The sequence below is a fragment of the Oncorhynchus gorbuscha genome, unplaced genomic scaffold (assembly GCF_021184085.1).
Source record: "Oncorhynchus gorbuscha isolate QuinsamMale2020 ecotype Even-year unplaced genomic scaffold, OgorEven_v1.0 Un_scaffold_1235, whole genome shotgun sequence".
NCBI lineage: Eukaryota > Metazoa > Chordata > Actinopteri > Salmoniformes > Salmonidae > Oncorhynchus > Oncorhynchus gorbuscha.
Window position 1 is genome coordinate 82,282 of NW_025746071.1, and position 11,153 is coordinate 93,434.

Here is an 11,153-nt window from a genome sequence, read left to right on the forward strand (position 1 = left end):
TGTGCCGTGAATCAGCGTGCGTGTTTCTTTGTGTGTGTATATGTAGGGCGAGGTTAGAGGATAGGGTCTCTTCCGTTCTCATCAGGCCATGTTTGCATAGTGTACACACACAACACACACACACACACACACACACACACACACACACACACACACACACACACACACACACACACACACACACACACACACACACACACACACACACACACACACACACACACACACACACACACACACACACACACACACACACACACACCACCACCTAATGTCTCTGGTGTTCCAATGGATGTATTGTTATATGAAACCTCCATGATGTCACCTCTCCCTTCCTTTCCCTCAGGCGACCGGACTGTGTGTGTGTGTGTGTGTGTGTGTGTGTGTGTGTGTGTGTGTGTGTGTGTGTGTGTGTGTGTGTGTGTGTGTGTGTGTGTGTGTGTGTGTGTGTGTGTGTGTGTGTGTGTGTGTGTGTGTGTGTGTGTGTGTGTGTGCGTGTGCGTGCGTGCGTATCCTGTCTCTCTTACAGTATGTCACAGGGGTCATGTCATCCCACATGCGACAGAGAACTCCCTCTCTTCTTTCTCTCTACTGTTCTGTTGTTTTTCCATCTGAAACGTGTGGAACAATACATGGTTCTAATATAGTACCCCTGAGAGAGATATTCTATTCTTTTCCCTTGGGATCTTTCAGAGGCGTTCTGAACTGGACATAAGACATAAACACACTCAGAGAGAAAGACTCACTTCAGGAAACACACACACCTCTCTCCCTCTTCTCTTTCTCTCTTCCTGTAGGGTGCAGGGCCATGTTGGAACAGTGAAGTCATCTGTGCCAGGGTGGAACCGCCCTCTTTCTGCCCCTGCTACCCCTTCTCAGAGAGAGAGAGAGAGAGAGAGAGAGAGAGAGAGAGAGAGAGAGAGAGAGAGAGAGAGAGAGAGAGAGAGAGAGAGAGAGAGAGAGAGAGAGAGAGAGAGAGAGAGAGAGAGAGAGAGAGAGAGAGAGAGAGAGAGAGAGAGAGAAGAGAGAGAGAGAGAGAGAGAGAGAGAGAGAGAGAGAGAGAGAGAGAGAGAGAGAGAGAGAGAGAGAGAGAGAGAGAGAGAGAGAGAGAGAGAGAGAGAGAGAGAGAGAGAGAGAGAGAGAGAGAGAGAGAGAGAGAGAGAGAGAGAGAGAGAGAGAGACAGGGAGAGAGAGGTGCTTCACTAGACAGAGAAACTGAATGTGTTTTTACTGAAGAGTCATGAGTAACAAACATAATTGTGCTGGGCAGGTCTAGTTGCCGTGGTGAAAGGCTCCTCCCCTTTGGGTGTGGGAGAGATTTTAAGCTCTGGGGCAAAAGCACTGCTGCTCTTCTGACTCAGAAAAACAAGGGAGGGAGGGAGAGAGAGAGAGAGAGAGAGAGAGAGAGAGAGAGAGAGAGAGAGAGAGAGAGAGAGAGAGAGAGAGAGAGAGAGAGAGAGAGAGAGAGAGAGAGAGAGAGAGAGAGAGAGAGAGAGAGAGAGAGAGAGAGAGGCTGCCTGAGGAAAGGAAAAGGGGTGGGGACGGCAGAGGGTGAATGCAGGAAAGTTTTGCTTCGTAGCAACAAGTTGGAGAAACTCAGCAAACTGCAACAAAATCCTCAGCCAGCTCGACAGCAAAGCAAACAGCGTGGGACTGAACACACACTCCCACTCCCACACAGGTCGAGGAGAGAGAGCAGAGCTTTATTCCACGGTGTGTGTGTGTTAGCTAGCACATTAGCCAGCCACGTTAGCAATGTGTGAGGACGCAGTCCAAGCAGAGAGGAACAGCATGGTGAGCAGCACCCACGAGAGCCAGGACCTGATGGTCCCCAGCCTCGACCAACCCTCCCCCAGTCACAGCCTCTCCCAGCTGGGCACAGGAGCTCCTGGAGGAACCACCACCAAGGAGGGGCCACTAAGCCCAACACTGACCCCAGGGACGGGCCCGGTTAACGCCATCACGGTGCTGACCCTCCTGGACAAACTGGTCAACATGCTGGACACGGTTCAGGAGAACCAGCACAAGATGGAGGAGCGTCAGGTGGAGATGGAGGGAGCGGTGATGGGGATCCAGACAGACATGACCAAGCTGTCCAAGAGCCACACACACACCGCCAACACCGTAAGCAAGCTGCTGGACAAGAGCCGCAAGGTGTCCGTCACCATGAAGGAGGTGAGTGGAAGATGGACGGGTGGATGAGTGGGAAGAGACAGACAGACAGATCCATAGATAGATTGTATAGTGTTTGTCTGATCACTGTGTGTCTCCAGGTGCGCGACAGGATGGAGCGACAGGCTGGACAGGTGAAGAAGCTGGAGGCAAACCACTCCCACCTGCTCAAGAGGGACAACTTCAAAGTGCTCATATTCCAGGTGACACGTGTGTGTGTGTTTGCATGTGTATGTATGTGTGTGTGTGTGTGTGTGTGTGTGTGTGTGTGTGTGTGTGTGTGTGTGTGTGTGTGTGTGTGTGTGTGTGTGTGTGTGTGTGTGTGTGTGTGTGTGTGTGTGTGTGTGTGTGTGTGTGTGTGTGTGTGTGTGTGTGTTTGTGTTTGTGCACGCGCGTGTGTGTGTGTGTGTGTGTGTGTTTGTGCACGTGTGTGTGTGTGTGTGTGTGTGTGTGTGTGTGTGTGTGTGTGTGTGTGTGTGTGTGTGTGTGTGTGTGTGTGTGTGTGTGTGTGTGTGTGTGTGTGTGTGTGTGTGTGTGTGTGTGTGTGTGTGTGTGTGTGTGTCTGCCCAAGAGGGACAACTTCAAAGTGGCCATCGTCAAGAGTAGAAAATGGATGGGCGTGGGGGATTAACAGAGGTATTGAGGGATCAAAGGTTATTGTTGGGGGCGGGGTGTGGTACTGTAGAACAGCTGTTACCAACCGGTCGATCTTCAAGGCATTCCTAGTCGATCATGAAACATTTCTGTAGAAAAGCCAATGATGACGGCTTGCGCTCATTGTTCTACGTGTTGTGCTGTTGGCGGGAGGTGCACTTAATTCAGAAGCCCTGCGCACCGGGTGGGCAAAGTGGTCCCATTTTCAACCATTTCATGAAAAGACAAACTTCGCCTACCCGAGTTCTGTGGCTACTGTGCTGGCCAATCGGATAGCTCAAATCACTGTGACTACAGCTTCCACGACCAATAGCAAAGTTTGATATTAGCCAATGTAAGATTTTATCACTTTTAAGACAATGACCAGAGAGAGACTTTCAGAGAAAACAGCAAAGAGCTGCTGTTTCTATGAGTGACTTTTTATTCTGGACTGTCAGCACTGTTTCTATGAGTGACTTTTTATTCTGGACTGTCAGCACTGTTTCTGAGTGACTTTTTGTTCTGGACTGTCAGCACTGTTTCTATGAGTGACTTTTTATTCTGGACTGTCAGCACTGTTTCTATGAGTGACTTTTTATTCTGGACTGTCAGCACTGTTTCTATGAGTGACTTTTTATTCTGGACTGTCAGCACTGTTTCTATGAGTGACTTTTTATTCTGGACTGTCAGCACTGTTTCTATGAGTGACTTTTTGTTCTGGACTGTCAGCACTGTTTCTATGAGTGACTTTTTATTCTGGACTGTCAGCACTGTTTCTATGAGTGACTTTTTATTCTGGACTGTCACACTGTTTCTATGAGTGACTTTTTATTCTGGACTGTCAGCACTGTTTCTATGAGTGACTTTTTATTCTGGACTGTCAGCACTGTTTCTATGAGTGACTTTTTATTCTGGACTGTCAGCACTGTTTCTATGAGTGACTTTTTATTCTGGACTGTCAGCACTGTTTCTATGAGTGACTTTTTATTCTGGACTGTCAGCACTGTTTCTATGAGTGACTTTTTATTCTGGACTGTCAGCACTGTTTCTATGAGTGACTTTTTATTCTGGACTGTCAGCACTGTTTCTATGAGTGACTTTTTATTCTGGACTGTCAGCACTGTTTCTATGAGTGACTTTTTATTCTGGACTGTCAGCACTGTTTCTATGAGTGACTTTTTATTCTGGACTGTCAGCACTGTTTCTATGAGTGACTTTTTATTCTGGACTGTCAGCACTGTTTCTATGAGTGACTTTTTATTCTGGACTGTCAGCACTGTTTCTATGAGTGACTTTTTATTCTGGACTGTCAGCACTGTTTTTATGAGTGACTTTTTATTCTGGACTGTCAGCACTGTTTCTATGAGTGACTTTTTATTCTGGACTGTCAGCACTGTTTTTATTCAACACTCCTACAAAACATAAAACATGATTTTCTCTACTTCCACTGCTGCTGCAGCTGCAATGAATGAGTAGCCAAGTGAATCGAGGCCCTGCGTTTTCATTATTATTAGCAACTCCTTATGTCCATTTTAATATCAAGGAATATTTCACTTTCTCTGGTCATAGGAACAACATGAATTTGTGCAGATGTGGTGTGACTCGAGTTTCGCCATCAGGTGGAAGACGGTGTCCCCTCTCTCTGGTCAGACTCACTGGAGGAAAGGAAGGAGAGATCAGGGACCGTGAGAGGCTGCTGCTCCCTCCCTCCCTCCACTGAGACTAACGCCATGTTCAAAACAACTAGAAACTGGGAAATCTCAGACTTCCGACTTCAGTACGTCTCAGACTTCTCTGTTTAACCTAGTCTCAGACATCCGACTTCACAACTGGGAACTCAGAATAAATTACATCCGAATGAGGAAAATAGCTTTCCCCAACTCAGAATTCCAAGTGGGAAACTCGGGCATCTCTGACTTTCCGACCTGAAGATGACGTTATGATTTGACCTCGTTTTTTTAAGAATCCCAAGTTTTCTTGAAAGCACCATGACAGATAGAGGTCCCATCAGTCCAGTCAAATAAAGAAGCAAATTATTAGCAAATTATTTCAATTTATGCTCAGCTGTGCCTCACAAATGCTACACCAACTCATCTATTTTCTATCAAAGGTCAAATTTTGAAATATAATATGGTCTGAGAAGAACAATATAGTCAATATGCTGTGATAATGTATCAGGCCACAGGAATATAGTCAATATGCTGTGATAATGTATCAGGCTACAGGAATATAGTCAATATGCTGTGATAATGTATCAGGCTACAGGAATATAGTCAATATGCTGTGATAATGTATCAGGCTACAGGAATATAGTCAATATGCTGTGATAATGTATCAGGCTACAGGAATATAGTCAATATGCTGTGATAATGTATCAGGCTACAGGAATATAGTCAATATGCTGTGATAATGTATCAGGCTACAGGAATATAGTCAATATGCTGTGATAATGTATCAGGCTACAGGAATATAGTCAATATGCTGTGATAATGTATCAGGCTACAGGAATATAGTCAATATGCTGTGATAATGTATCAGGCTACAGGAATATAGTCAATATGCTGTGATAATGTATCAGGCTACAGGAATATAGTCAATATGCTGTGATAATGTATCAGGCTACAGGAATATAGTCAATATGCTGTGATAATGTATCAGGCTACAGGAATATAGTCAATATGCTGTGATAATGTATCAGGCTACAGGAATATAGTCGATATGCTGTGATAATGTTTCAGGCCAGGCATATAGTCAATATGCTGTGATAATGTAGCAGGCCAGGCATATTTCCAATATGCTGTGATAATGTATCAGGCCAGGCATATATCCAATATGCTGTGATAATGTATCAGGCCAGGCATATATCCAATATGCTGTGATAATATAGCAGGCCAGGCATATAGTCAATATGCTGTGATAATGTATCAGGCCAGGCATATATCCAATATGCTGTGATAATATAGCAGGCCAGGCATATAGTCAATATGCTGTGATAATGTATCAGGCCAGGCATATAGTCAATATGCTGTGATAATGTATCAGGCCAGGCATATAACCAATATGCTGTGATAATGTAGCAGGCCAGGCATATATCCAATATGCTGTGATAATGTATCAGGCCAGGCATATAGTCAATATGCTGTGATAATGTATCAGGGCATGCATATATCCAATATGCTGTGATAATGTATCAGGCCAGGCATATATCCAATATGCTGTGATAATGTAACAGGCCAGGCATATATCCAATATGCTGTGATAATGTATCAGGCCAGGCATATATCAAATATGCTGTGATAATGTAGCAGGCAAACCTCATTCATACAGAACAGTTTTTATTAGGTTAATATTTTAATTATGAATGTCATGTTTAAAAATCTGAGTGGTAGATCTCGGTTAACATTTAGAGAAAGTGCCCAATGCTTTATAGCATGAGACTGTGTGAGTGAGTTTCCACTCTTATCAGCCCACAGGATAGTCGGCTGAAAATGACAAGATTAAAACAAGGAGACAACGAAGGGGGAGAGGGGATCTGTCATGTCTTGTGACACTGAGATGGATTCTGTAATCAATAACACACTGGCATTCTAATGGAGGGTGGGGTTACTCAGGCGGCCCTTTGTGTGTGAGTTTGTGAGATCCTGTATCCTGTGTGTGTGTTTCTCTTATTGTGTGTGTTTGTATTTCATAGCCCGGAGCCCAGACTCAATTATTCCATGAACACATGAACATAGAGAGAAAGAGAGAGAGAGAGAGAGAGATGGGGGTAGAGAGGGAGAGAGGGAGAGAGAGAGAGAGGAGAGAGAGAGAGAGAGAGAGAGAGAGAGAGAGAGAGAGAGAGAGAGAGAGAGAGAGAGAGAGAGAGAGAGAGAGAGAGAGAGAGATACATTTTGTCTTACTCACGCATGTCGTTTCAGTCTAAACTTTGGAAACAACCTCAAAACTGTTTTCAAGGGAAACCCTCTCTGAAGAGGGAAAGCCTGTCTGATTCACCACTGAACATTGTGTTTGTGTGAGTGTTGCCGTGGCAGGGTGGGGCTGCAGAAGGGAAGAGAGCAGGGAACAAGTGAGGACCTAACGGTCAGAGCTAGATATAGAGGTCTGGAAGTGTGTGTGTTAGGGTTTGGTCTCTTGCTCAGCCAGAGGAAAGTCACAGTGTTAAGAGTGTGAGTGAGACTTCTAGCACAGTGGAGGGTTTTAATGTTACATTTTTTTGTACTTATACGCATAGGGACATAGGCACGGGCACTCACTAACACACACACACGCACACACGCACACACACACACGCACACACGCGCACAAGCACACACACACACACACACACACACACACACACACACACACACACACACACGCACGCACACACACACACACACACACACACACACACACACACACACACACACACACACACACACACACACACACACACACACACACACACACACACACACACACACTGGTCTTGCATAAACAGCACCTTTGGAACAGATATACACATTTCTCTACTTTGGCAACTCTCTCTAACTCTCACTCTCTCCCTCTTTCTCTCTCTCTATCTCTGTCTCTCACACTCAACCCCTCTCCCTCCGTCTCTGTCATATACACCCCCCCCCCTCCTCCTCTGTTATTAATAGAATAGACTAGAGGCTATGATAACCTCTGGCAGCATCAGTGTTATGAATGTTTGAGTGTCTCCTACAGTACAATGAGCCATCAGTCACTAATAGTGTTCTTCCAACAGTCTAGTAAACTCAGTCTAGTGAACTCAGTCTAGTAAACTCAGTCTAGTAAACTCAGTCTAGTGAACTCAGTCTAGTAAACTCAGTCTAGTGAACTCAGTCTAGTAAACTCAGTCTAGTGAACTCAGTCTAGTAAACTCAGTCTAGTAAACTCAGTCAAGTGAACTCAGTCTAGTAAACTCAGTCTAGTGAACTCGGTCTAGTAAACTCAGTCTAGTAAACTCAGTCTGGTAAATTCAGTCTGGTAAACTCAGTCTGGTAAACTCAGTCTAGTAAACTCAGTCTAGTAAACTCAGTCTGGTAAACTCAGTCTGGTAAACTCAGTCTAGTAAACTCAGTCTGGTAAACTCAGTCTGGTAAATTCAAGTTATTCTAGTTAGTGCTCTGTTTCTCTCTGTCTCTCCTCCTTTTCTCTCTACCTACACCACTCTCTTTCCCCCTTACTTCCCCCATCTCTCTCTCCCTCTCTCTCTTTCCCTCTCTCTCCCTCTCTCTCCCTCTCTCTCCCCCTCCCCTACACTCTCTTTTTCCCCATCTATCTCCCCCTCTCTCTCCCTCTCTCTTTCCCTATCTCTCCCTCCCTCTCCCCCTCCCCTCCTCTCTCTCTTTCCCCTCTATCTCCCCCTCTCCCCCTCTCTCCCCCTCCCCTCCTCTCTCTCTTTCCCCCTCTCTCTTTCCCCCTCTCTCCCTCTCTCTCCCCCTCCCCTGCTCTCTCTCTTTGCCCCTCTATCTCTCCCTCTCTCCCTCTCTCTTTCCCCCTCTCCCCCTCTCTCTCCCCCCTCCCCTCTCTCTCTCTGTCTCCTTTTGCAGTAGTGTTATGAGAGCAGGATACTGTATTTTTATTCCCATGCCCTAATAAGGCTGTCTGATCTCCTCCAGCGAATACTAGTGTCTGTAAGGAGACTAGAAGAAAATAAGAACGAGAGGGAGAGAGGAGGAGCGTGAGGAGAAAGAAAGATTGGAGAAAAGAGAGGCGGGGGAAAGGTGTCTGAGAGTTTTGGTTCTCTATGGTCTCTGTAGTTCAATCCTCATGGGTGTCATTCTGATAACACAACATAACACAACAAAACACACAGAGACTTTCCATTACAGTCACATGATAGATGGACAATGTAAAGGAAACTAGTTGTCTATCTTGCTTCTTCACTGAAGCTCAGGTTTGTAGACACCAACAGAAGTGAGGAGTGAGGGAGTTTGGTTCAGGTTTGTAGACACTAACAGAAGTGAGGAGTGAGGGAGTTTGGTTCAGGTTTGTAGACACTAACAGAAGTGAGGAGTGAGGGAGTTTGGTTCAGGTTTGTAGACACCAACAGAAGTGAGGAGTGAGGGAGTTTGATTCAGGTTTGTAGACACCAACAGAAGTGAGGAGTGAGGGAGTTTGGTTCAGGTTTGTAGACACTAACAGAAGTGAGGAGTGAGGGAGTTTGGTTCAGGTTTGTAGACACTAACAGAAGTGAGGAGTGAGGGAGTTTGGTTCAGGTTTGTAGACACTAACAGCAGTGAGGAGTGAGGGAGTTTGGTTCAGGTTTGTAGACACTAACAGAAGTGAGGAGTGAGGGAGTTTGGTTCAGGTTTGTAGACACTAACAGAAGAGGAGTGAGGGAGGGTTGGTTCAGGTTTGAGGAGTGAGGGAGTTTGGTTCAGGTTTGTAGACACTAACAGAAGTGAGGAGTGAGGGAGTTTGGTTCAGGTTTGTAGACACTAACAGAAGTGAGGAGTGAGGGAGTTTGGTTCAGGTTTGTCGACACTAACAGAAGTGAGGAGTGAGGGAGTTTGGTTCAGGTTTGTAGACACTAACAGCAGTGAGGAGTGAGGGAGTTTGGTTCAGGTTTGTAGACACTAACAGCAGTGAGGAGTGAGGGAGTTTGGTTCAGGTTTGTAGACACTAACAGATGTGAGGAGTGAGGGAGTTTGGTTCAGGTTTGTAGACACCAACAGAAGTGAGGAGTGAGGGAGTTTGGTTCAGGTTTGTAGACACTAACAGAAGTGAGGAGTGAGGGAGTTTGGTTCAGGTTTGTAGACACTAACAGAAGTGAGGAGTGAGGGAGTTTGGTTCAGGTTTGTAGACACTAACAGAAGTGAGGAGTGAGGGAGTTTGGTTCAGGTTTGTAGACACTAACAGAAGTGAGGAGTGAGGGAGTTTGGTTCAGGTTTGTAGACACTAACAGAAGTGAGGAGTGAGGGAGTTTGGTTCAGGTTTGTAGACACTAACAGAAGTGAGGAGTGAGGGAGTTTGGTTCAGGTTTGTAGACACTAACAGAAGTGAGGAGTGAGGGAGTTTGGTTCAGGTTTGTAGACACTAACAGAAGTGAGGAGTGAGGGAGTTTGAACTGAGCCGCACTGAAAATGTGCTATATTTTCTCACTGTCAATTCTTTATTTATTATTGTCCTCTAAACATCATTTTGGGAATGTTGATGCTCCCTGACTGTCCATCTTTAATTTAGGTGATTATCAGTGGTGATTATCAGTGAGCTGGACACAGTCAAGACACTGCATGAATGTAGGTCCATTATCATTTCTACAGTTTCCATTTGGTTTTTGTCAATTTAAAGTATATTGAGTTTGTTTCCCCCGTCAGAATATATATATTTTTTAAATAATGCGTACACACGCGGGCCGAATTGACCCCCTTGTATGTTTGACACCCCTTCACTAGACCACCCCCAGACCACTGGATGGGCCAGTCTAAGGGGCACCCAGCCCCATTCCTCTGGGTGTGGGCAAATACCAGAGGGGTGTGTGAAATAGTGGACAGTGTCTGTTCTAAAATCCATGAGGGAAATACTGTAACCTCATTAGTACAGGTTTTACAAAACAAGTGTGTGTGTGTGTGTGTGTGTGTGTGTGTGTGTGTGTGTGTGTGTGTGTGTGTGTGTGTGTGTGTGTGTGTGTGTGTGTGTGTGTGTGTGTGTGTGTGTGTGTGTGTGTGTGTGTGTGTGTGTGTGTGTGTGTGTGTGTATCAGGAAGATGTGAGTGAAGGAGGAGTAGAGATGGAAAGTACATTCTTTAAAGAAAAGGTTCCAAAAGGGTTCCTTGGCTGTCCCCCATAGGATAACTATTTTTGGTTCCAGGTAGAACTATTTTGGGTTCCATGTAGAACTCTCTGTGTAAAGGGTTCTACATGGAACTCAAAAGGCTTCTACCTGGAACCAAAAAGGGTTATTCAAAGCGTTCTCCTATGGGGACAGCTGAAGAACCCTTTTATTAAGTTCTTAGATAGCACCTTTTTATCTCTGAGTGTAGAGAGAGAGTAGTGGTCAACAATCCTACTAGCCTTTGAACTACCACTAACACTTAGAAAGAGAGCAAGACAGACAGAGAAAGGGAGAGGGGGCAAGAGAGTCCTGCCATGCTCTCTATCAGCCAGGTCACGAGACCAACACAATGACAGCTTTTGTATCTCACTGTGTGTGGGTGTGTCCATAGCTCTGCTTTGTGTGTGCAGATAGTGATAATAATGTACTCTATTACATTATTAGGGAGAGAGAGAGGGAGGGGGCAGAAAGAGAGGGAGAGAGAGAGAGAGAGAGAGAGAGAGAGAGAGAGAGAGAGAGAGAGAGAGAGAGAGAGAGAGAGAGAGAGAGAGAGAGAGAGAGAGAGA

At 45.4% G+C, this 11,153-nt stretch overlaps 1 protein-coding gene across 1 annotated transcript in view; it reads left to right on the plus strand.

The window, feature by feature from the left end:
• Positions 1–1,455: 1,455 nt before the first annotated feature.
• Positions 1,456–11,153, plus strand: part of LOC124021848 (caveolae-associated protein 2-like) — a 19,136-nt gene continuing 9,438 nt past the window's right edge. Inside the window, exons 1-2 of the mRNA XM_046336984.1 lie at positions 1,456–2,175; positions 2,274–2,375. Coding sequence (XP_046192940.1) covers positions 1,756–2,175; positions 2,274–2,375 — 522 coding nt within the window. The 5' untranslated portion in view covers positions 1,456–1,755. The remainder of the gene's footprint in view (positions 2,176–2,273; positions 2,376–11,153) is intronic.